The following is a 27,612-nucleotide window of genomic DNA, read 5'->3' as shown; positions in this document are numbered from 1 at the left end:
CGTTAGAAGTCCGCTGACAGAAAAAAAATGAAAACAGAAACCCCAATCTATGTAAAAGGATGAAAAGCACCAGAAGTAGTGAGTTTGATGATAAATATAAAAGACTACTTTTCTTATTTTTTCAAACCCTTTAAAAGATATCTATTTAAAGCAAAAGTAAAATTAATGTATTTGGAGTTTATAAAATACACGTATATAAAATGTGTGAAAATCCAATAAAAGAGTTAAAATGTAATCATGGAAAAACAATACTCAATTAAACAGAAAACAAAAAGATGGGAAAAGAAAAAACAACAGATGGACAAATAGAAAATAAATAGCAAATGACAGATTTAAATACTACCATACTAAAGATCACATTAAAAGTGTATTTTGGGCAGGGGGAGGGACATCTGGGTGGCTCAGTCCGATGAGCATCCGACTTCACCTCAGGTCATGATCTTGCAGTTCATGAGTTCGAGACCCACATTGGGCTTGCTGCTGTCAGCAAAAATAAATAAACTTAAAAAACCTTTTTTTGAAGTTTGTTTTTGAGAGCGAGGAAGAGACAGAGTGTGAGCACGAGTGACAGAGGGACAGAAAGAGAGGGAGAGAATCCCAAGCAGGCTCTGCGCTGTCAGCTCGGGGGTGGGGCTCAATCTCATGAACCGTGAGATCATGACGTGAGCTGAAATCAAGAGTCAGACACTTAACCAATTGACCTACCCACGTGCCCCAAAGATCATATTAAATGTCAATGATTTACAGCCAAATTAAATGACAAAGACTGTCAATGTTTAAAGTGGAAGATATTATAAAATAAAATCTATATGTGATCTATAAGAAATCCACTTTATTTTGAGAGAGAGAGAGTACATGTGCATGTGAGCAGGGGAGGGGGGAGAAAAAGAGGGGGAGTGAGAGAATCTTAAGCAGGCTCCACACACAGCGCAGAGCCCTATTCAGGGCTTGATCTCATGACCCTGAGATCCTGACCTGAGGTGAAATCAAGAGTTGGTTGCTTAAATGACTGAGCCACCCAGGCACCCCAGGAAATCTACTTTAAAGATAAGATATGAATAAGTTCAAAGTAAAAGAATGGGAAAAGATACCCATGTTAACGTTAAACAAAACAAAGTTGGTATCACTATATCTAAATGGATTTAGGCACAAGAAAACCTTACCAGAAGGGTAAGGGATAATTCACAATGATAAACAGGACTCAAAAAAAACCACAAATCTACAGACTCAATAAAATACTCCGGTCAACCTTACATAGAACCAAGTGTTTATAAATAAGATTTGAACACTAAAAGTTAAGCCTCTACCACCAAATGAACTATCACGCTAACACTGCTATGATGATTTAAAATCCAGGGAACAGAAACAGCCCAGGAACCAAGTTGAAAGGCTTATGTCCAGGACCAAAAAGACCCATCATTTAAACAACTTGATAAGATTTCCCACTGATATAAACAATTAAGATTAATCTAAGACAGAGCCGCCTGAGTGGCTCAGTTGGCTGAGCATCCAACTCCTGATTTTGGCTCAGGTCATAATCCCAGGGTTGTGGGATCAAGCCCTGCAGTCAGGCTCCACACTGAGCGTGGAGTGAGCTTAAGATTCTTTCTCTCTCCCCCTCTGCCTCTCTCCCCCCTGCTCTCTCTCAAATAAAAAAAATTAATCTAGAACATTTATTAGTATTTCATATGGAAAGCAAAGGATATGCTTGAACATCTGAAGAACAAATCATGATAACACTTATCACAGGCACAAAAAGGACAAATTCAAGATGGTTTTTCAAACAGTTTCCCAAGCTTCCTACACATACCTTTCTCCTACACTGATGCTTCTGACAGTCCCGCATCTTAACACACTTAGTTTCACACAGATAAGGTTTATGACATGGCATTCGTTTTGTATGCTTTCCACAGCGACACTGCTTTTCCACTTCCTGGAAATATCGAATAAACGCTATTAAAACCAACTTTTGTTGACTTTTTTTCCACATTGCAATCTCTATAATCAGTAAAAAATGAAGAAAAGTTTTATAAAAATTTCATACAAAGGCTTTACCAAAAATAAAGCTAAATTTCCTTAAAATATTGTTTGTATCTTACTTTGCTCCAACAAAGACTTCATAGAATTTCATTATAGTAAAAATTGGATATTAAATAGTAAAACAATACCACACATTAAAATCACATCTAGTTACACCATACCATCTGCACATCTTGTCTCAGTATAATAAAAGAAATTAGATTATCTAGTAATATGGTCAAAACCAAAATGACACATATAACTTTAACATCTCACTTCTAGGCATGTGTTTCTTTCATTATCACTAGGTCAACTTTATCAGTGCCTTGAGTGTCTTCTGAAAACAACCAACCCCGAGCTGGATTATGAAAATAACATACAAACTTTTACCAAACACAATCAAACAAAAGGTAATTTTTAGATTTGATTGTTGGCATACTCTCTTGCTTCTCCACCATAAATATTAGGTCACTAAACTCATACAGATCATGACATAGATATTTATATAAATAATGGAAAACAATTACAGAATAATCTCACTTGACATATTATGCTAGGCGGTTCTTAAAATTAATTACTACAGGAGATGACTAACTTGTCTACATGTTTCACAAGGACCTCGGTGACAACGCTGTGAACATCTATGGATTCCACATTCAAGTACTTTGTCACAACTGTCTCCACAAGTTGGCACATCTTCTGTACAAGGCAAAGAAAACTCTAAGAGCAGACAAAAAGTCAAAGTTAATAAGATACATTACTATAAAGCACTAATAACATGCCATATTCTTTTGACTTCCTAAAGAATGGCAACCCTTTCAGACTATGAATTTTTGTATGTACATAATTTTTAGAAACAGTTAAAAAATTTTTATTTCTTTTTTGAGAGAGAAAGAGAGACAGAAAGAGTGAGCAGAGGAGGGGAAGAGAGAGAGGGAGACACAGACTCTGAAGCAGGCCCCAGGCTCCGAGCTGTCAGCACAGAGCCCGACAATGGGGCTTGAACCCACAGACCGTGAGATCATGACCTGAGCCAAAGCTGGAGGCTTAACGAACTGAGCCACACAGGTGCCCAGCAACAGTTACATTTAATAAAAATAATCCCTAGTAAAAAAGTTTGTTTTTTAAAAAGAATGTGACACATGACAAGTTACCATCCTCAAAAAGCACGTGTTTATGAGCTAACTATTTCAGAAATACTTATCTCAATAAAAGAGTAAGACCATGTACACCTCTATGAAGAATTAGACAATCTATAGAATTATAAAAGGAAAATTTGCTCTTAACCTCACAGGATTAGAAAAAAAAGGAAAGATGTAGACTTGAAAACATTATGAAACTAATCTTTAACATAAACATAGTAAGACAAATATTGCCAATAATCTTATAAACACGTGTGCTGGTACAGCTGGTACAGAGTCAAAGACTCAAACTACAACCTTCTGTGTCTTATCTCAAAGCAGCCAAAAGTCAAATTCACCTGTAACCTAATACATAATAATGACAAGTCTCTGATCATGAGGTTTCTTTATTGCCAGGCACTACATCGAATGTGCATTTTATCATTTCATTCTCTTTATTTTATAAGGAAGGTACTATTACTGTCCCCATTTAACTTTAGAAAACTATTATTTCATGAACGTGGGTTTTGAGCCAGGACATGCCTGACTCCAAAGTCTGAGTTCTTAACCCACCAAGTTATATTGTCCTTTCACCAAACGTAAAGAAATCTAGTATCATATTTGTATTATTACCAAAACTACATTATGAACTCCCAGAGAAGTCTAATTTAATTAGGAAAGTACTCTAATGAACATGATAATCATATTCCGTTAAAGGTTTAAAAAAAAGCCTTACTTGACTTCTGACATGGACAGAACCTTTTCCCAGATCGAGGACATTCTCCACAAGCACCAATATGGCAAACTTGCTCACATGTATGATGACCACATGGCAGTGTTTTTCCGCACACCTAAAATAAAATGCAACAAGCAATAGTGAAGGACTTAAAAGTTACAAAGCCTTTGTGCACAACATAACTTCCTATTATGCTTTGTATCTTACACGTGTCATATACATGTAAACATATACACATACATACATATACACACACACATACATACACACACGTTTCCTATGTACCAAAGGGTATATTCTAAAAATAAAAGGAAAAAAGTACATATAGCTTCACATGGCCATCTACCAAAGAATTCCAAATGGTACGAAAACCATGTCAATTCTTGGACAATCTACAAAATCAATCCTACTTCCTCAACTGGATGAAGTTAAGAAGAGAGTGGTGTCAGTTCAAGAGAAGGGAAAGACAAGGAAGGTGGGAGAGACAGCAAGAAGCAGAGCACATATGTACTAAATCCAAAATTCAACAAATAGCTATTAACTTGAAAAAGAAAATTTCTCCCAGTAATTAAAATTGTATTAAATTGGAAAACAGTTTCCTGAAACATGAAAGTAGTTCATGTGAGTCACCATTCTTCTCCTTTTATCCAACTAAACCTAATTAGCACCTCTAACTGCTTATGCTCTCTGCAGTCTTTCCTTCCCAGCCCTCCAAATGCACATGCACTTACTTGATCACAGTGCCACAGTGGACTGGCGCAGCTTCTTTCAGCAGCTTGTTTCCCACAGACACACTTTTGTCTACTGACTCGTGGACAGGGAGGACAATTTCCTAAAGTCACAATGATAAATTAGCATAGAAACGTTATAAAAACAATAAACACTGCTTTGATTTAAAAAAATTTTTTAATGTTTATTTATTTTTGAAAGAGAGAGAGAGACAGAGAGCACAAGCAGGGGAGGGGCAGAGAGAGAGGGAGACACAGAATCTGAAGCAGACTCCGGGCTCTGAGCTGTCAGCACGGCGCCTGATGCAGGGCTCGACTCACAGACCGCGAGCTCATGACCTGAGCCGAAGTCGGACACATTAATCAACTGAGCCACCCAGATGCCCCAACGCTGCTTTGATTTTTACCTAAAAAGTCAAAACACCTTAGAGGTATGACCTTTTACCTGCATGACAAGAACTTTCACATTTATGTTGTCCACAAAGCAACTTGCGCCCACACGGAAGCTGACAGGACCATTCTCTGGCACTGCACCTACGAGGGATCGGTTTTGCTTTCTTACAGTAACAAGTAGTTGTGACCATCTTTGGACAAGGAGGGCAGGGACCTAGAATCCAATGAAAGGAAAATCAAAATCGTAAGTCAAAATTTAAAACTTTCAATTCCTACACCTACCAGTAATTTGTAAAGCTGTCTTTAGTGATACCTTAAAAACCACTCCCTTCTGATCCCTTCTTACGTACACGTAAGCTCGGAATTAAACCTTCACAATTTTTTTTTTGGCCTCAACATAAGAAATAACCACCCACGAATAATCAGAAATGTGATATATAGCTCACCTGGATGACAGAGGAGCAAACACTTATGGCCACAAGGAGGTTTAAATTCTCTCTCACATACTTGGCCACATGAATGAGGCACAAGCCATGGATCCAAAGGTGGATCTTCTACTTTTCCACAGTAGCAGTAGTACCTACTAGGTGTGTCAGATCGCTTGTATTCAAATCTACACTTTGGACTACAAAAAAATAATAATAATAAAATTACGAAATGAATTTCATTTTTTAAAAGTGACACGAGGGAAAGGAATATAAGTATACTGAGTACAATATACTCAATTTTATGTTAATGTACCACCCACTCCATCTTTATGTTAGTATGAAATAAGATTTTACAAAAGCCGTTTTCAACAATCTAGGACAGCTCTGTCCAATATGATTTCTTGACATGATGGAACTGTTCTACTACCTGCCATGTCCAGGACAGTAGACATTAGCCACATATGACCAATGAACACTTAAAATGTGGCTGATACATACAACTAAGGAAGAAACAGAAATTTTCATAATTTTTCAAAATTTAAATAACCACATGTGACTAGTTGGTGCTATATGAAACATAGTTAGAATGAAGCTACAAAAAGAAGGCACATTAGCTTTCTACTAAGCAGATGAACTTTATTCCTGAGGTATTCACTCCAATTTTTATAAAGCTCAATGTTTTAAAAGTTTGGTTGGGTGATGTGCAAATAAGTAAAATATACTGGCAACTGTGAACAGAAGAGAGAAACCAGATTATAGGCAGGCAATGCAGCAGCAAGAAACTTGCCTAAAATCCACAATTAAAGGGGAATATCCTTTAAAGAATGAATGTTTCTACATCTAATACAAAATAGATATATTCCAAATGTGCCTCAAAGAAAGTTCAAATATTGTCTCATATCCTCTGTCAAAGCAGATTCTTAGCTAGTAAGATTTTTAAAAAGCACTGTTAACCTTAAGCTCTATCAAATTCACTTGTAGATCATAGATCACTTCATGCTAAAAAGATGCTCTAACCCTTACTATCCTGCAGACAAATGAGTACAGTTAGTACACTATACTGGAAAAAGTCACGTCATCACTTTCTCTTGTATCATATATATTCTCGTTGCCCTGAGAACATGTTCTGTTTCCAAAATAATATTTTTTCACAAAAATATTCAGAATAATAACAGATATTTGTTCTTGTAATCAAAAATCAAAAACAAAATACCATGTCTCATCTAAACATTCATTTAGACGCTCCTCTAGAATTTTGCTGGAAGAGTTATAATTTTCCTTTACTAAAGGACAAATGGCTACATTCCTCTAAGCTAGTGTGGAGGGGGATGTGTACTTTAAATAAGGCTAGATATGGATGACTAAAACGCAACTCACAAAACCCTAATACTGCCTGCCCAACAGTGAGGCTGAATTGCTCCAAGAGACTGGGAGAGATAAGGACATTATGTGCAAATGTATGTGTTATTTAAAATAATGGCATGCAATAATGATATGGCCAAATGTAATTAGGCCATATCTTATTTATAAACAAGCAATATCTTAGTAGAAACATATATTTTAAATGTTTGAATTCCACAAAAACAACCAATTTAAAACCATTAATATTTTTATCAAGTTCTAGCTCCATCTTGATGAGGATTAAACAAAATCCAGACTAGTCATTGATTTTCCTTCTTAAGAAAGGTAAAGTACAGAATGCAAAGATTACTACTACACGGTTGATTCAATTTTTTGTTCCTTTTAGATTTAAGTGAAGAGTAGCAGTTCATTCATCTCTTAACTGGTTACTTCCCAGCACTGTGGCAAAATGACCTCTTAAAAAAGGAGTGAGAAGAGCAAGAGTGATAAAAAGTATACACAAAGTTTAGATCTCTAAAACTAAGCCAGAGTATCTAGTTCAATTCTGTACCTATTGAACACTAAAATTCTCCCACAAATAAGATGGAGTAGCAAAACAAATATAGACTGAAATTTTAAAATGTTTCAGAGAAGCTAATATTGATTGAAGAGAAAACAAATAATATCTCTAAAAGTAGTACTACAAGAGAGACCTCAGTAGAATAGAGAAAGCACTGAATTTAGAAATCAGAAATCCTAGGTTTCAAATGCTGGCTACACCATTTAAGAGTAAGAGAAGGCTGAACATACCAATTTGCTTTATCAACTTCAATATCCCCATTATTAACATGGTAATATAAACCCTCACAGAATGCTGAGAATTATTTTTAAAGTAACTAGCGTGTCTAAATGTTTTTTAAAAACTACACTACCACAATTTTACAAATGTATCAGTATTTGTAGTAAAAAGGGGAGGTCCAATATGGATCCAGATTTTCTGAGGTCTGAATCTTACACAATTTGGGCGCCTCTGTTAAGAAAAAGAACATAAAATTACAAATATAAGTTACAAAAGTGAATATTTATATGAACACAGAATCCCTAAAGTTTATGCTTCATTACCCTGACAGTAAATCTACCCTCTGAGCTGCCAGTATGGATTAATTTTTTATTATCTTTATTTAGCAGAGATATAAATTCTCCACACCCCAATTCTTTCTGGAAATGTAACAGAAGTTCGCAAATACTCATCAACAATAAGCATACTAATAAATAAATAAATGTGGAGAAACTGGTAAGGCTGGATAACATACACCTGCAGAGATAAACCCGGGAAGGCTATGATCAAAATACATTAGATGACAGTCTTCTACAATGTGATACTAATTAATGTATACTAACAGTAACTCCAGAAAAGAAGTACCAGAATTATGAAGGATTCTAGTCCTATAGAATTTTAAAGAAATGAAAGTTCTTTAAAAAGGATAATTAAGGAGTCGTTTTGCAGAAGAAAAAGTCTGAACGCTTTATTAGTTTTTGAAAGGAACAAGTAGTTACACAAATTAAAAAAAAAAGAAAGAAAGAAAGAAAGAAAGAAAGAAAGAAAGAGCCATTACCAAAGTTCCTTAACTTCACAAACCAAATGACTAATTGAAAACCCAACATGGATCCTGAAACTGCCAATAAAGCAACTTTTGAGCTACAATTTTCATTTATTTTACAACTTACTGTTCCAACTAAATTAGCAAAAAGTTACCATGGCCAAGGATAATCTCTTTTTCCAAAATCGTCATCTGTCAAAGGAGAAGATACTAGAAACTGGCTATCTTTAGCCCACTTCTGGATACAGGGCATGTGAAATATACAGAAACATCCTGAACAGCTCCAAACCTAAGAAAAAGGTATCAGAAATTAACACGCATGCCATGATTTTCTTTGATAATTCCACAATACTTTAAAATGAGCATCCCATTAAATTATTTTGAAGGGCTACCGAAGTATAAAGGAAAAAAATTTTTCCTTCCATTCTAATAGAAGAAATGTTCTTCATAACTATTTATTTAAGCATAAAACACTTTGAATAAAAAGTGTTTTTACCCCGATTCATTACCCTGATTCATTTAGCTAGAAATAACTACTACTAACATTCTGAATGATCTCCAATGCTTTTGGTATACATTACAAACTTTTCAAAAAATAAGGTTATGCTGTATTGATATGTATAAGCATTTACTGTTATTAAATATGTTCATACATGATATTTACAGCTATACAGTGTATCATGTAGATTTATATATTGCCATTTATTTAACCAATTTCTTTTTAGACATTTAGGTATTTCCAATCACAAATAATGCCACCAAGGAATCCTGAAATATAATATGTACATATATTCTCCATAGCCCCTTTGTTATGTAAAATCTCGTAACCTAGCATTTAATGTTAAATTCCAAAAATTAAGTGAGCAAAAAACTTAAGTGTATGTGTGTGTGTGTATATATATATATATACACACACACACATACACATACTAAAACTTGAAGAATAATAGTAAAGTAGTTTAATTTTTAAAACCTGCCAACATTTCAGTGACAAAAATCAATTCTGCTTTCATTTTAACATTTGGCAATTATTCAATACAATCAGACAAGTAGCATAATGCATAAACTGCAATAGAATTAAAAAAATAAGGCAATTTCTTAGTTTGAGTTAGCCCTAAAGCAGTGCCTGAATAAAGAACTGGTATGCAGCAATGAGGGGACAAGGTGGGGAAGAGGAAATGCTAATAAATAGTAAATTGTTGAGCTGATTAGCACTAAGGGCCAAAGTTCATTCCTGTTAGGGACCCTGTGGAGAACCATGTAAAACACATCTCAATTCCCAGGCCCCAACCCCTAGCAGAGAGGATGTTGGGACATTCATCCACCAATTAATTCCATGTGGAAGAATGTTGCCCCTAGGGGCATTAACTCCCCTGTGCTTGTGCACAATGCCTGTGTACTACCTGAGTCAGTTCCCAAGAAGAAAGGACTAAGGTTAAAAAAAATAAATCTACATACACAGCAAGTGTTTAAGGTAGGACTATAACCACATGCGGAAAAACTATTCACCCACCACACTTAAGATCAGAGTAAGTCACCAGATGTGACACCAAAGGCACATGCCATCTATATCTATCCTATCCAATGCATGTTAAATTTCTGATTCACTCTACACAACCAACTCAATTGATCTGGCCTGATTTTCTGTGTCTAGGCAATGCTGCTGTAACAGCAGATTAATCTGAATTTAAACAGAGTCTACCATATTCAGTCATTACTTCCTCTTAACTGCTTCTTTAATGCCCTTTTAATTTATGCCCTTATTTATTTACGGATAACTTCACCATTAGACCATAGCAACACCTCTATGTCCATGAGTTTTATCTGAATCCATCTCTCCCCAATGACCCTAGCCATTTTCTACAGTGTCTTCAACACAAGAGAAGCTCACTCCAGGCTCTACTTCCTTGAAGGCAGGGACCATATCTACCTTTTTTTTTTAACCCTGCTGAAAGTAGTGAAACATAGTGCATTTTAACATTTTAGTACTCGTGGGAATCTCTAAAGTACAGATGCTATGCTTTATCAAACGGAGATGTACATTAAAACTGAAGATACTTGCTTCACTTATTAAGAGTGCTAAAAATACGGGATGCTCATTTAGAGGTAATTTTTTCAAATTCAGATTCACAAAATGAAAATCAATTCATAAACAAAAATCACAAATGAAGCGTTTTTTAACAAAAATAAGCAAAAGAATAATAATAAATAAAATAAAATAAGAAATAACTATAAATGCAAAATAAGATATTTTGGGAAGATACATTAATATAGGTAAAGAGAAAAACTTACTGCTTGGTTTCTCTTCACTGAAGCAATACAAATTAAGCAAGTCATGGCCCCTGCTTGGAAAGCTTCATGTACGTACTGTTTGGTTCTCTCTAATTCACGCATATCTCCATCTTGAAATTTAAAAATTGAAAACTTCATGTTAAGCAACATCTGAAAATAACACAAACTCACTAATAGCATCACACTGAGGACTGAAGCCATATCAATTGCTTGAAATACAGTTGAAAAGTGAGAAGTTAAAAAAAAAAAAAAAAAGCAACCAATGAGCTGCCAAAAGGTCACAAAGTGCATGCATTAAATCTTACGTACTTGATTTAAAAACAGTACATCCGCCCTCTCAGAACATACTTGCTTTTACTGCTATTACCGTCCTTAGCAAATTTGGTGGGGGCAGAGCCATAGGCAAGAGCTCCAAGATGTCAAGTAACTAAGGAAAAGCATACCTAAAAGCAAAGTGAAAGAAGCTGGAAAGCCAAAGCTCAGCAGAGCCATTTAGCCTAAATATAAGTGTGTGTGCTGACACACAATATATTCTTAATAAAACGTGTTAAATGAAGTGATCCAAAGGTCGTTACACTATGATAACCTCATTTCATTAAATTATGTTCACAACTTTACTTAAAAGGGGAACATGAACTTCTTAGAAAATACTACCAAACTGTATTTTCTGTAAGCAATTATTGAGCATTTATTTGATAGGCACTATACTATTTGTATTTTAGTGGGATTAAATGAGCTATTTTTATCTTCATTTTACAGATGAGAAAACTGATGTGAGAACAATTAAGTAACTTCAGTCTGACTAAAAGTGAGCCTTACTTGACCACTATGCTATGCTGCCTCAAAAGGTTACTACAAGAGATCCAAGAAGTAACAGGCTGAAAAACTACCTCAAAGCATACGATCTTTAATAATCTGAGTCCCTTTAGTGTAAGAGAAATAAAACTACATGCCCTTGGTACAATAGATTCCTCAATAGAGGTTGACTGAATCTCGAAGAAAAGCAGACAAATAGCATAAACTATCACGGCAATACAATGGTTCAAACCAAAACTTAAGTCACCAAAGAGAAAAGTCAAATAAAAAGGACATGTGGCTAATTCTTTACTTTCTGAAATCACCCAAGTAAACACAGCACTTTACAAAAACTTGCTCTACCTTGCTAACTTGCTCTATAAACAAATATAATTTAGAATATTAAACAAAATATACATAAATTCACTCCCATAACTATATTATAAAATTATTAAAGACAATTGCTTTATTTTAAATAAACATTGAAGTTTAAAGAGTATCCTTAAAGGCAGACTTTAATGATCATATTCTGTGAGCTTCCTTTGCTTTTCAACATAGTTGGCTTTAACAAATGGACAGCTGACCCCTGAACAACCATGCAGTCAAAAATCTGGGTATATAGCTTGTGACTCCCTAGAACTTAACTGCTAGTAGCCAACTGCTGACCAGAAGCCTTACTGATAACATAATCAATTAACACATATTTCATATGTTGTGTATGTATTACATGCTGTATTCTCAAGTTAGAAAATAGGAAATGTTATTAACAAAATCATAAGAGAAAATGCATTTATAATACTGTACATAAATTTATTTTTAAAAACAACACAAATAAGTGGACCCACAGCTCAAGCCCATGTTGTTCAAGGGTCAACTGTAAAACATTTTATTATTTTTTTTAATGTTTGTTTATTTTTGAGAGAGTAAGCAAGCACGCGCCCACAAGTGGAGAAGGGCAGAGAGAGGGAGACACAGAATCCAAAGCAGACTTCAGGCTCTGAGCTGTCAGCGCAGAGCCCGATGCGGGGCTTGAACCCACAAACCGCGAGATCATGACCTGAGCTGAAGTCAGACGCTCAACCGACTGAGCCACCCAGGCGCCCCAACTGTAAAACATTTTAAATTTCACAGCTCACATATAAAACAGAATTTGAGAACATGATGGAACAGGTTTTAACAAAATAAAGTCCAACCTTATATTTATAAAATTTATTTAAGATTTCTTTGAAAAGTGTATTGAAGTTTGGCTGTGGGATTAGGTATACTGTCCAAGATGTCATAATGGATAGCCTGGCATTTGAAGTCATGCATTTTAAAAAGATCACTCTGGCAACAGAAGAAAGAGGAGTTTAAGGAGGCCAAGACCAGAAGCCTCAAGTACCAGTTAAGAGGCAGTTGAAGCAGATAAGGCAAAAAATGACTTTCAACAACTTACCTGTTTCTGTCTGTTTTCTCATCTTTAAAACAGTAATGATAGCAATAGAATCTATCTCATAGAGTTATACAGATTTAATCCATATTAAACAGCTGTAGGGGACTGAATTAGGCAATTACGGCACGTGGGGAGAAAAAGGGTGGAGTTGAGAAATATAGGAAGTAAAACTCAGCAGGGCTTGGTGACAATTAGATCGTGCTGCTTTTAAACGCCAACATTCATGTCAACATTCAAAGGAAAGGGTGCTGTGTTTGATTAGATGTCTAACATGGGCAGAGGGGAGGAATGGTACTGGATGAAACACACTCATGTTATGTCTATGCCATCACTGTGCCCAGATTTCTGGCTTGGGTGAAAAAATTCTGGTGCTGAAGTAAACAAAACAAGAGAAGAAATAAGTTATCTTTCAACAGATGTTCAGTATGTCCATGGGTCAACAAGATAGATACATCCATCGGGAAGGTGACCATGCAACTCTGAAATTTGAGAGAAGCATCATGAAAATACAAAAGTGGGACTCAGATAAAAAGAATGAACTTCTTTGGCAAAGTTCTGCCATTTAATTCACTAAAGTGAGATGGGAAACACCTCATTACTCTAACATTTATTGTTCTTAAATCAAATAGTAAGATTTCCCTCCTTTGATATAGGTAGAGAACACAAAGGAACAAGAATCAAAATATTTATGGATTTGACAAAAAAACAATGTAAGAAAAATTGCCTTAACACTTTAAGACGAAAGCCAGACCAAAAATTAGTAACTTATACATAAAAAATGTTTTTTCAACACTACAAAGAAATACTGAGTTAAAGTACTGAATTTTCTATTTAAAATAAAACTTCTCTCTATCTAGACTATTTTAAGTAAGGTCTTCTTAAGGCAGGAAACTTCTTAAGGTTGCTTCCTATAATGTCCTCCAGAAGAAAGAAACTTACTAAACTCAAATTACCTCTTCATCAACTAACCTGGCTGAGCCAGTTGATAAAGGTCACACTTTATCAACCTACAGTGGCTGAGCCAGACTTTAAAGAAGCTTCCTGATCTCAATTCTTTAGCAGATAGGGTAAAATCTACCTGACAATATGTGCCCTCATGATGCCATCAGAACATTCAGGCGACTAACTAATGTTGATAACACATGCAAGCATCTTTCCAATAATGTCTTTAAGTATAAAATGTTAAAACACTTAAATTTAAAAGAATCTGTTTTTATGCTTAGTACCAAATCCTTCACAGCAGCACACACAGCACACACAGGCCCTCTTCTCTCATAAACAAATGTGGTATTAAGAGTAACCCAGGGGGTGCCTGGGCAGCTCAGTTGGTTAAACTTCTGACTCTTTTTTTCTTTTTTTAAAAATGTTTTTATTTATTTTTGAGAGACAGAGAGAGCGAGAGAGCACGTGAGCAGGGGAAGGGCAGAGAGAGAGGGAAACAGAGGATCGAAACGGGCTCTGTGCTGACAGCAGAGAGCCCGATGCAGGACTTGAACTTAAGCTTCCAAATCTTGATTTTGGCTCAGGTCATCTCACAATTCATGGGACTGAGCCCTAAGACGGGCTCGGCACTGACAGCACAGAGTCTGCTGGGGATTCTCAATCTCTCTCTCTCTCTCTCTGTCCCTCCTCCATTTGTGGTCCCTCTCAAACTAAACAAACATTTTTTTTTTTTAAAGAGGGTAAACCAGATACATACAACATTTAATGTGACTGTACACATCAAATATAAGAAGACTTAGCTCTAAAAAAAGTATAAAATCAATTTTTTAAGATATAAAGGAATAAAGTGAAGAAATGAAATTGACTTCGAAACACATTCAACACAATGAAAAACAGAAAAATGAAGAACAGATTTAAGGGAATAAAGTACTCCAGCCCAACCAAATCATAACTGGGGACAACTTGATCCCATGCATTTCAGAGAACTTTGACATCCCCCTCCAGAATCTAATGAACTGCCAATTACACATACAGGAGAACTTCTAAGCCTATAAGGGACACTGCCATTCTATTTGCTCTATGGAAAGATTAGTGTTCTAGAACATGTAACTCAAATAATAAAATGCACAAAATGATACAAAATGCTCATTCTTAAAATGCAACAACTGGGGTGCCTGGGTGGCTCAGTCGGTTGAGCGGCCGACTTCGGCTCAGGTCATGATCGCTCAGTCTGTGGGTTCGAGCCCCGCGTCGGGCTCTGTGCTGACAGCTGAGTCTGGAGCCTGTTTCAGATTCTGTGTCTCCCTCTCTCTGACCCTCCCCTGTTCATTGCTCTGTCTCTCCCTGTCTCAAAAATAAAGAAAACGTTAAAAAAAAAAAAAATTTAAAATGCAACAACTATTCCATATAGACTAGTTTTTTGAAAGTCAGAAATATAGAGTGCTTGGATGGCTCAGTGTTGAGCCTCTGACTTCGGCTCAGGTCATGATCTCACAGCGCCTGAATTCGAGCCCTGCATGGGGCTCTGTGCTGACAGCTCATAGCCTAGAGCCTGCTTTGGATTCTGCGTCTCTCCCTCTGCCTGCCCCTCCCGAACTCATACTCTGTGTGTCTCTCTCTCTCTAAAATAAAAATTAAAAACATTTTTTTAACGTATAAACATCAGAAATATATTTTCATTGATGCCAAAAAAGTCAATTTAGGGTGAACTAAGACAGCGACAGAGTACCCTAGGCTCGTCTCTTCCCTCAAACGTGACTAGAAACTATCAAATCTTCTAAATACCTCAGAAATCAACCTGAGACTGACAAAACAAATTCCATAATTAAAGGGAAAGAAGAAGCCACACTAAAGAACAGGCAGTGCGGAGACATGGTTTAGGGGAGAAACGGATCACAAGTACTAAGGAGGGGATGGAGCCCTGGTCCCAGAGAAAGTCAAGAGAGAGTCAAGAGAGAGGAGCACATAGCAGAATGCACTAGAACTGTCCCCAAAACTACTGGCTGGGAAAACGAGAAGGGCTGATCTTCATGAGTTCTTGTAACCAGTAGGGATTAAACACTAGAGTTTTAAAGGTCATAGGGCTTGGCTGGCACAGAGCCCTGACAGCACTGCACTGTTCTCGGAGAGAAGGCAGGCAAACGGCTTGGGGTCAGGCAGCATGGAAACAGTGATCTGAAAAACACCTGGGGCACACAAGGAGGAGATTATTCACTCCTCCTGGAGTATATTCCTGAGAGGCAGTGTTCAGAGGTGTCTCCCTAGGGACAAAGGAGCCAGCTCGTGCCATTTCCCTCCCCCACCCCCTACTATAAACACAGAGCCACCTGTGGTAAAGCAGCGCAGCACCAACACTGACTGCCTAACCTGCTTATACAAAGTCCCACACCCTTGTGCTCTGGCAGGACTGCAGGCAAGCTTGCTTCAGTCCTAGCACAGCAGGCTCCTTCCCCAGAAGACCAGAAGAAACCCCGCCCATACCACATCTCCTAACCAGAGTTCTCAGAGCATCAGTCTAGTGCAAGTAGTATCAGATCTCACTTAACAAGCAGACCAGAGCACACCTAGTTAAAACTTGTCACATTCTGGCTAAGATCCAAACACTGTCCACTGCAGGCAAGGACAGCCTCTGTAGATGACTGGCCTGAAGAATAGAGCAACCAAAACACAATAGCAGGGTGCAGGCGGCACACACCAGAGACACTCCCTGAGGTACCAGGCCCTGGACACTTACATGACCTCTTCTTCATAAAGCCATTACTCTCAGAAGCAGGAAATACACAGCCTTTTCTAACACAAAGAAGAAGGCAGAGACTTAGAATGCCAAGATGTTGGAATTCATCCCAAATGAAAGAACAAGGTAAAGTCACAGCCAGAGATCTAAGCAAAACAGATATGTGTAACATGCCTGATGGAGAATTTAAAGCAACAATCGTAAGGATAATCACTGGGCTTGAGAAAAGAATGGGAGACATCAGGGAGACCCTTACTGCAGGGATGAAAGAGTTAAAAAGAGAATCAGTCAGAAATTAAAAATATAATAACTGAGATTGGTAACAGGCTTAATACAATGAACACAAGGCTGGAAGAAGCAGAGCAATGAATAAATGACATAGAAGACAATATAATGGAAATAATGAAGCTGAACAAAGAGAAAAAGAAGAATTATGGATCACGAGATAAGACTAAGGGAACTCAGTGACTCCATCAGATGTAGTAACATTAATATTAAAGGAGTCCCAGACGAAGAAGAGAGAGAACAGGGGGCAGAAAATTTATTTGAGGAAATCATAGCTGAAACCTTTCCTAATCTGGAGAAAAAAACACCCATCCAGATCCCGGAGGCAGAAAGAACTCCCATCAAAATCATCAAAAGCAGGCCAAATTTGCAAAATACAGTGATAAAGAAAAAATCTTAAAAGCAGGAAAAGAAGTCCTTAACTTACAAGGGAAGACCTATATGGCTAGCTGCAGATTTCTCAACTGAAACTTGGCAAGCCAGAAGGGAGTCACATGATATACTCAAAGTGCTGAATGGCAAAAATCTGCAGCCATGAATACTCTATCCAGCAAGGCTATCAGAATAGAAGGAAAAGATAAAGAGTTTCCCAAACAAAAACTAAAGGAGTTCTTGACCATAAAACCAGCCCTGCAAGAAATATTAAAGAGGACTCTTTGAGTGAAAAGGAAAGACCAAAAGTGACAAAGACAAGAAAGGATCAGAGAAAATCTCCAGAAACAATGACAAAACAAATAATAAAATGGGACTAAATACATATCAATAATTACTCTGAATATAAATGGACTAAATGTGCCAATCAAAAGATACAGAGTATCAAAATGGATTAAAAAAACAAGACCCATCTATATGCTGCCTACAAGAGACTCATTTTAGACCTAAAGACACCTGCAGATTGAAAGCAAGGGGTGGAGAAACATCTATCATGCAAATAGAAATCAAAAGAAAGTCACAATAGCAATACTTACATTGGAAAAACTACACTTTAAACCAAAGACTATAACAAGACATGAAAATGGCACTGTTTCATAATAAAAAAGACAATTCAACAAGAAGATCTACCAATTGTAAATATTTATGCACCCAACATGTGGAAGCACCCAAATATATAAAATGGTAGCAAATATAAAGGAACCCATTGATAATAATACAGTAATATTAGGGGACTTTAACATCCCACATACATCAATGAACAGATCATCTAACAGAAAATCAACAATAAAACAAAGGCTTTGAATGACACACAGACCAAATGGACTTAACAGATATATTCAGAACATTCTACCCTAAAGCAGCAGAATACACATTCTTTTCAAGTGCACTTCGGACATTCTCCAGAACAGATCATATGCTAGGTCACAAATCAAGCCTCAACAAGCACAAAAAGGCTGAGATCATGCCATGCATATTTTCTGACCACAACGATAAGAAACTTGAAATCAACCACAAGAAAAAAAATCTGGAAAGACCACAGATATATGGAGGTTAAAGAACATCCTACTAAAGAATGAATGAGTCAACCAGGAAATTAAAGAAGAAATAAAGAATATATGTGGAAACAAAGGAAAATGAAAACACATTGGTCCAAAACCTTTGGGAAGAAGCAAAAGTAGTGCTAAGAGGGAAGTATATAGCAATACAAGCCCACCATAAGGAAAATCTCAAATAAACAACCTAACTTTACATCTAAAGGAGCTAGAAAAAGAACAAACAAAGCCAAAAGCCAGCAAAAGACAGGAAATAAGAGAGGCTGGAGCAGAAATAAGTGATAAAAACTAAAAAAGTAATATAACAGATCAATGAAAGAAGGAGCTGGTTCCTTGAAAAAAATAAATAAATAAAATTGATAAACCTCAAGCCAGACATATCAAAAAGAGAAAGGACCCAAATAAATAAAATCATAAATGAGGAGGAGAGATCTCAGCCAAAACCACAGAAATGCAAAAATTACAGCAGAATATTATGAAAAACTATATGCCGACAAATTGGACAATCTGGAAGAAATGGATAAATTCCTAGAAACATATAAACTACCAAAACTGAAACAGGAATAGAAAACTTGAACAGACAGATAACCAGCAAAGAAATTCAACGGTAATAAAAAATCTCCCAACAAACAAAAGTCCAGGGCCAGATGGCTTCACAGGCAAATTTTACCAGTATCTAATGAAGAGTTAATACCTATTCTTCTCAAACTATTTCAAAAATAGAAAAGGAAGGAAAACTTCCAAATTCATACTCTGAGATCAGCATTACTCTGATACCAAAACCAGATAAAGACTCCACTAAAAAAAAAAAACTACAGGCCAGTTATCCCTGATAAATATGGATGCAAAAACTCTCAATAAAATACTAGCAAACCAAACCCAGCATTACATTAGAATCATTCACCATGACCAAGAAGAATGTATTCCTAGGCTGCAAAGGTGGTTCCATATTGCATATCAATCTATATGATACACCACATTAATAAAAGAAAGGATATGAACCATATGATCCTTTCAATAGATGCAGAAAAAGCATCTGACAAAATACAACACACAACACAAAATACGATAAAAATCCTCAACAAAGTAGGTTTAGAGGGAATATACCTCAGCATAAAGGCCATATATGAAAAACTCACAGCTAAGATCATCCTCCATGGGGAAAAACTGACAGCTTTTCCTCTATGGTCAGGAACGAAACAATCTCACCATCACCATGTTATTTAACATAGTAATGGAAGTCCTAGCCACAGCAACCAGACAACAAAAAGAAATAAAAGGCATCCAAACTGGCAAGGAAGAAGTAAAACTTTCACTCTTCACATATAAAATGATACTATATATAAAAACCTGAAAGACTCCACCAAAAAACTGCTAGAACTGATACATGAATTCATTAAAGTAACAGGATACAAAACCAACATACAGAAATCTGTTGCATTTTTATAACCAATAATGAAGCATCAAAAAGAAATCAAGGAATCAATCTCATTTACAATTGCACCAAAAACCATAATATAACTAGGAATAAACCTAACCAAAGAGGTGAAAGATCTGTACTCTGACAACTATAAAATGTCGAGGAAAGAAGTTGAAGATGACACAAAGAGTGGAAAGACATTCCATGCTCATGGATTGGAAGAACAAAAATTGTTAAAATGCCTATATTACCCAAAGCAATCTGTGCATTTAAAGCAATCCCTATCAAAATACCACCAGCATTTTTTGCAGACATTTCTGTTTTCACAAACAATCCTAAAATTTGTATGGAACCACAGAAGAACCCCAATAGCTGAAGCAACCTTGAAAAAGCAAAGCAAAGATGGAGGCATCACAATTCTGGACTTCAAGTTATATTACAAAGCTGTAGTGATCAAAACAGTATGGTCCTGGCACAAAAATAGACACATAGATCAACAGAACAGAATAGAAAATCCAGAAATGAACCCACAACTATATGGTCAATTAATCTTCAACAAAGCAGGAAAGAATATCCAATGGGAAAAAGACAGTCTCTTCACCAAATAGTGTTGGGAAAATTGGACAGCAACACCCAAAAGAATGAAACTGGACCACTTTCTCACACTATACACAAAAATGAATTCAAAATGGATTAAAGACCTAAATGTGAGACAGGAAACCATAAAAATCCTAGAGGATAAAGCAGGCAGTAACTTCTTTAACATCAGCCATAGTAACTTCCTACTAGGTATGTCTCCAGAGGCCAGGGAAACAAAAGCAAAAAATGAACCATTGGGACTTCATCAAAATAAAAAGCTTCAGCACAGCAAAGGAAACAATCGAAAAAACTAAAAGGCAATGTAGAGAATAGGAGAAGATATCTGCAAATGACATATCTGATAAAGGCCTAGTATCTAAAATAAAAAGATCTTATAAAACTCAACACCCAGAAAAAAAAAAATCCAATTAAAAAACAGGCAGAAGACGGGGCGCCTGGGTAGCTCAGTCGGTTGAGTGTCCGACTTCAGCTCAGGTCATGATCTCGCAGTCCATGAGCTCGAGTCCCACGTTGAACTCTGTACTGACAGCGCAGAGCCTGGAGCCCGCTTGAGATTCTGTGTTTCCTTCTCTCTGCCCCTCCCCCGCTTGTGCTCTCTCTCATTCTCAAAAATAAACATTAAAAATAAATAAATAAAAATAAATAAATAAAAAACAGGCAGAAGACATGAACAGACATTTCTCCAAAGACATTCAGATGGCCAACAGACACATAAAAAGATGTTCAGCATCACTTACCATCAGAGAAACACAAATCAAAACTACAATGAGATATTACCTCACGCCTGTCAGAATGGCTAAAATCAACAACACAAGAAACAGGTGTTGGCGAGGATGTGGAGAAAGGGAACCCCTCTTACACTGTTGGTGGGGATACAAACTGGTGCAGCCACTCTGGAAAATAGTATGGAGGTTCCACAAAAAGTTAAAAATAGAACTACCCTACGATCCAACAACTGCACTACTAGGCATTTTCCCAAAAAACACAAAAATACTAACTCGAAGACATACATGGATCCACCCCAGTATTTGCAGCAGCACCATCTACAATAGCCTAATTACTGAAAGAGCCCAAATGTCCATGACTGATGAATGGATAAAGAAGTTGTGGTTTATATATACAACGGGATATTACTGGGCCATAAAAATGAATGAAACCTTGCCATTTGCAATGACATGAATAGAGCCAGAGAGTATTATGCTAAGCGAAGTAAGTCAGTCAGAGGAAGACAAATACTGTATGATTTCACTCATATGTGGAATTTTCTAAACAAAACAAATGATCATAGGGGAATAAAAGTGAGAGGCAAACCAAGAAACAGACTCTTAACTACAGAGAACAAGTTGACGGTCACTAGGAGATGGATGGCGGGGACAGGCTAAATAGGTGACGGGAGTGCACGTGCTGTGATGAGTCCTGGGTTTTATGTATAAGTGCTGAGTCACTAAATTATACACATAAAACTAGTATTACACTGTATGTTAACTGGAATTTAAATAAAAACTATAAAAAAACAAAATTTAAAGGACGATACAGCACCTGTCTGAGTAGTGTAAGTTGTAAATGTATTAGCAACTATTTTTCCCTGTTTTCCTTCAAAATCTTCATCTCCTTCTTCTTCAGAGGAAGAGCTAAAGTGTTCTTCAACAAGTTTTTTGGCTGCAGCTTGATTGGCCTTCTTGATTTCCTCAAATTTCCTTTGAGACATTAGCTCTGTTTAAAAGAAAAAAAATTAGTTTCATTTCTTCAAAACAATCTCTAAAAGCACAGATTTAAAAGTCACCCTTGGAGCATTCTGTTTTGCTTTATGCACAAAAAAAGTATTTTCAAGTTTCTTGTCATATAACTAAAGAGAATACCACCATTGGGGCATTTGGGTGGCTGAGTCAGTTGAGCAAGCCACTCTTGATTTCGGCTTAGGTCATGATCCCAGAGTCATGGGATCTAGCCCTGCATCAGGCTCCTCGCTGAGCATGGACCCTGCTTAAGATTCTCTCTCCCTCTGCCCCTCTCCCTCCAATTCACGCTCGTGTACTCTCTCTCTCAAATAAAAAATAAAATATTAAAAAAAAGAGACTACTAAAATGAAAACTTTCACTTTTGTTAAATATCCTAAATGCAGCAAATTGTTCTAGAAACAGAGTGACTAACAAATCAATTAAAAAATTATAAAGATATGATAAAAGCATCAAAAACCTGTAATCAATCCCAAAATAAGGACATTAAAAAATTAAAAATGGGATGTTTAAAAACAAATCATACACAGTAATTTTTAAGAGGTGGGAATCATGCCAACTGGGAACACATCAGAATCAGTTAAAATGGATGCTTTCTCAAACAATCCTCTTCCACACTACAGCCCAGCCTTACCTAGCCACCGAAGATTTTGCACAAACAATATTCACTGCATACCTGTTATTTTATCATCTGTTCTTAGAAAGCTCAAGGACATTTTCCCTTTATTAAAATGTGGTCACAAAATATATATATTTAACATTAATCCACCCGGATGTTGCCAATACAGAAAATGTGGTTCTTACAACAGCTTCATTCCAAAAAGAAATGTTAAATAAATTGATCAGTTCTTCCACTATTCTATCACTGACTATACTTCTCATTTTGTTACTTGGTTAAATAATAACACAAAAAGAATTAGATTACTTCATAGTGTATTCCCAACTACTTAAGGGCAAGGACCAGGGGGAATTTCTTTAAGCACTAAGTAACTATTAATAAAGTCTTATGGGGGCCCCTGGGTGGCTCAGTCGGTTGGGCATCCGACTTCGGCTCAGGTCATGATCTCGCGGTGCGTGAGTTCGAGCCCCGCGTCGGGCTCGGATTCTGTGTCTCCCTCTCTCTCTGAACCTCCCCCGTTCATGCTGTCTCTCCCTGTCTCAAAAATAAATAAACGTTAAAAAAAATTTAAAAAATAAATAAAAAAATAAAAATAAAAAAAAAAGTCTTATGGACAACAACCACAGTTTTAGGAAATAAGTCCCAAACATACTGACTTGATATGAACTTATTAATGCCCATATTGAGAGGATTTTAATTTTACTTATTTAAAATTATAAATCATTAATTTAAAGTTAAACTTTATGCTTGAAACTGATGAGCCCCTACCAGGATAAACTTTCTTAATCTGGGTTGTATATGTGTACTTAATGGTGTTTTATCTTTTGTTCCCTCGTGAAATCAAAATTTACATTTTAAAGCCAGTTTAGGTGGGGATTATTTCAGTATTTCAAATAAAACTGAAAGAAATGTATACAGTGCCTTTATAAGAATCTTTGTGTATTAGGAAAAAAGTAATGGCTATGAGCTATATGACCCAAAACTTGATGTGCAATAAGAGAGATGATAAATGTCATTAATTGTGGGAAAAGACCACTTAAGGATCCTTTTTTTATTTATTTTTTTAATAAGTTTATTTGTTTATTTTGAGAGAGACAGAGATAGCACACATAGGGAAGGGGCAGAGAGCGGGAGGGAGAGAGAGAATCCCAAGCAGGCTGCCTGTTCGGAGCCCAGTGCGGGGCTCGAACTCATGAAACCACAAGATCATGACCTGAGCTGAAACCAAGAGTCAGTCGCTTAACCGACTGAGCCACCCAGGCACCCCAAGGATACATTTTTTAAGGCTGAATTAGAAGATATAATAAAAACGTCCATAACCCGATCAAGGTATCCACATAAGATCCTCTCAAGGAAAGGTGACAAAAGAAACTTCCTATATATATTATTTCTTAGAGTCAAATCTCATATATACAGGTGAAGAATGCTTGCTTTTCTACTCTCCACAAAGTCCAAGAAACATTACCAAAACTGTTCTTGGTCTCCAACTTACACATTTCACCACCACCACTATCATAAACTCCTAAGGACTACCAGAGGGGAGGGGATAGGGGAAATGGGTGAAAGAGATAACAGGGATTAAGGAAGGCACTTGTGATGAGCACCGGGTGCTGTATGGAACTGAATCACTATATTGTACACCTGAAACTAACATAACATTGTATGTTAACTATTAACTATACTGGAATTAAAATAAACTCAGTAACTGCAAGCTATGAGAATAACTTTAAAAGTAGCTCAGGAAAGGGGCACCTGGGTGGCTCAGTCAGTTAAGCAACTGACTTCAGCTCAGGTCATGATCTCACCGTTCACAAGTTCGAGCCAGGCGTCAGGGTCTGTGCAGACAGCTCAGAACCTGGAGCCTGCTTGGGATTCTGTGTCTCCCTCTCTCTCTGCCCGTCCCCTGCTCGCACGGGCGTGCATGCGCGCTCTCTCTCTCTCTCTCAAAAATATTTTTTTTAATTTTTTAAAAAAGTAGCTTAGGAAAAAAAGCACTCAAGCTTAACTTGCTCCTCCCCTCAAAAAATATATTCTGAAAAACAAATTCCAAACATAAAAGTGAAATGATTTGGGGGATTATTTCTTTAGCTTCATGCAATCCTCCATTAGCATGGACAATTCAGTTGCCTGTGTGTTCTCAGGCTCCACTCAAACAGCCTTGGATGAAGGATACTGACATTCCAGGTGCGGCCACATCAGACATCCGGAAAAGGACATGAAATTTGTGAATAGCAACCAAAGTTGAGGAAAACACCTCAAGCTCAAGTGCTTACGGGGCATAGACCATTTAAGTTACTAAACTAAGGCAATCTTGCAAAGGTGGAAAATGACAACTGCCCCCAAGGTAGGAGAGACCACGTGAAATGGAGTGCCTAAACGGAATTTCTGCAAGTTGACTGTTACCATGAACAAAGGTAATGAAGCCACACGACCCTATTTTACAAGAAAACTTATTAACCAGATTTTTATGAGATTTTTAAAAAGAAAAACAAAAAAACCTGCTGGCAACCAATTCAGATTTAAAGGACTGTGTTAACCAAACCAAACTATAGGCTAAATCAGAACCCCGGACCACAGTTTGCAAATTTTGGTCTAGGGATTCAGTAGGCAAAAACGAATAAAGAAAAGAACACCGGACAAAGAGGAGACGCTGATTAATGTCAATTAAAATTAAAGGTATGCTGGGAATCTGCCTAGAATGCCGAAATGAGTAGCTTCCTTGCAGAGTTTGAGATGTAGGGGCAATAATAAACTCGAAGGAGAAGAAAATCAGTGAACGAGAGCAAGGGCAGGGAGGCAGTTCTGGGCAGTAAGTGCCTTAATAGGCATCCAGGTGAAACCGAGGACGGAGTCTTTCTCACCACAGGCTACGGAGGTCTGCAGTGCCTCAGATCCCGCGGGGCTGCGCCCGACCGAACTACCTGCAGCCGCAGGGGTCGCGGCTCCTCTGGGGCTGGGGCCAGGACCCACAGCGCCCACTGACCCCTTCTCTCGCCCCCCTCCGGCGCCGCGAAGATGGAGTCCATTTCCCGAAGAGGGGGCCGCAGTGGCCCGTCCTCGGGCTCGGCCTCGGCCACCGGCCACCTGGCGCCAGGAAGCTTCCATCCCTGCAGAGGAAGGGGGAAAAAAAAATAAGTGGAAGGAGACTGAGCGCAGCGGGTGCCGAGGCGGGGAAAGGGGCAGTGGGGGAAGCCAGTGCGAGGAGCAGAATGAGTAGAGTCCCCGCGGGGCGAGGACCTGGTGTGAGAAGGTCGCGGCCCTGTCACTAGGAGGGCCAGTCCCCGCTAAGCCCAGGTTTAGGAGATGGACCAGGGAGAGAGAGGACTAGACAGAAATGGACCTCAGGGCAAGGAGCATCCAGTACCGCAGAGGGAGAGCCCGGGAGAAGGGAAGCGCCTCCTCGGCCTCAGAGGGAGCGTAGTGCGGATAAAAAAACAGACTGACCCCTCGGCTCCCGCGGGAGACCAACTGTAGTAGCGGACCCAAAGGAAAGCTACGTCTCCTTACCGACGGCGCCCGCCCCGGGCGACTACAACTCCCAGAAGCCCAGATCGACTGCCCGCAGAACGCGTGGCATCACTGGCCACTTCCTTATCCGGGAGCGTTTCTGGGAGGGAGAGTTGCTCAAAGCGCGTGCGCTGACTTGCACCGAGCCTTCGGAAACTACAATTCCCGGCGTGCTCTGGGGTTTGGGTGGGATCGTCGCCCAGAGAGGGCGGAAGATTGGGAGGTGGGCGGGCCCTAAGTGTTCTCAACTCCAGAGGATACTAAGGCTTCCCCAACGGTACCTTAAACCCAGTTGGGTATCAGGGTTCTGTCAGAGTGACTGTAATTGGCTATTCTCCAGCCTTAGCCTTGACTCCAGGCTTTCAGGTGGCAGAATTCTCACTGACGGAAATAAACAAAGAAAACACTTGGGCGTAGAGGAAGAGGGAAGGAAAGCTGGGAGTATTGAGAGAAAGTGGATGGAATACAGACAAGCGCCCTTCTGAATTGCTATAGCGATGTAAAGGATAAGTCTCATAGTTTTTTATAGTCTATAGTTTACAGTAAGGTCCTGAAGGAGGCTGATTTTTTACCTTCATGACAGCTCCCTAAAGTAGATTTTATTAAGGAAAGTAATTGAAAGCCATGACCTGACTTTGCTGACTTTTCCAGTAAGATATACTGCGCTGAGCGCTGAACAGGGAGCCTGCTTGGGATTCTCTTTCCCTCTTTCTCTGCCCCTCTCCCCACTCTCAAAATAAATAAACATTAAAAAAAGATAAACATCAAAAAATTGGGGGTCTGACTGGGATTGAGGAATATGTTGATTGCTGTTTGGAACTACTGTCTTTATACAACTCTTCAACCTCAATTCTCTACATTAATAATAAATACCTAATGTTTAAATGGCATTTGTTAAGTGCCAGACACTATTCAAAGTGTCTTAATATATATGTATTAATTAATTCTTCACAATAACCCTATTTATTCCCAGTTTACAGCTGAAAACACTGAGGCACAGAGAGGTTAAGTAATCTGCCTTTGCTGATAGAACTAGGTATTGTTATCATGGATACCATTTTTTAAATTAGGAAACAAACACAAAATTTTCTTATTCAAAATCCTAGCAGAATCAAAATCGCAACAGAGTAGCGTGATTCCTGACCTATATTCTTAAACACCATGCCATATGATTACTGTATAAATGTATTTAATGTTTACATAGAAATTCCAGTTACTTTTAGAGGGCCTAATCAAGTGAAAAAATCCTCACATTATGAGAATTATTCCCCTGCCATATGACAAAATAAAAATTTATAATCATAATTATTTTGGAATCAGAATCATACGTGTTACCTGTGTTAGGAAACTATTACAGAATGATAGTAAAGTTTTGCAGTGAAGAATTGTATACCAT

At 37.7% G+C, this 27,612-nt stretch overlaps 1 protein-coding gene across 5 annotated transcripts in view; it reads right to left on the bottom strand.

Annotated features, from left to right (window-relative positions):
• The window catches only part of NFXL1 (nuclear transcription factor, X-box binding like 1), a 72,947-nt gene extending 46,638 nt beyond the window's left edge, over positions 1-26,309 (bottom strand). Inside the window, exons 1-11 of one of the 5 annotated variants that reach the window (XM_019412677.2) lie at positions 26,217-26,309; positions 25,571-25,816; positions 21,894-22,067; positions 10,660-10,769; positions 8,523-8,656; positions 5,444-5,622; positions 5,050-5,211; positions 4,608-4,708; positions 3,877-3,991; positions 2,615-2,739; positions 1,811-1,933 (exon numbers count right to left, since the gene is read on the bottom strand). In XM_019412677.2, the coding sequence (XP_019268222.2) occupies positions 1,811-1,933; positions 2,615-2,739; positions 3,877-3,991; positions 4,608-4,708; positions 5,050-5,211; positions 5,444-5,622; positions 8,523-8,656; positions 10,660-10,769; positions 21,894-22,067; positions 25,571-25,814 (1,467 nt within the window). In that variant the 5' untranslated portion in view covers positions 25,815-25,816; positions 26,217-26,309. Of the gene's footprint in view, positions 1-1,810; positions 1,934-2,614; positions 2,740-3,876; positions 3,992-4,607; positions 4,709-5,049; positions 5,212-5,443; positions 5,623-8,522; positions 8,657-10,659; positions 10,770-21,893; positions 22,068-25,570; positions 25,817-26,049 lie in introns of all 5 variants that reach the window. The other 4 variants (XM_019412670.2, XM_019412700.2, XM_019412686.2 and 1 more) reach the window with 4 other exon arrangements.
• Between the last annotated feature and the right edge of the window lie 1,303 nt (positions 26,310-27,612).

Source organism: Panthera pardus, unplaced genomic scaffold (genome assembly GCF_024362965.1).
Source record: "Panthera pardus isolate Hobbes unplaced genomic scaffold, ASM2436296v1 HiC_scaffold_13, whole genome shotgun sequence".
Classification (NCBI taxonomy): domain Eukaryota; kingdom Metazoa; phylum Chordata; class Mammalia; order Carnivora; family Felidae; genus Panthera; species Panthera pardus.
The sequence above is the reverse complement of the archived record's forward strand: the minus strand, read 5'-3'. Positions and strand labels throughout refer to the sequence as shown.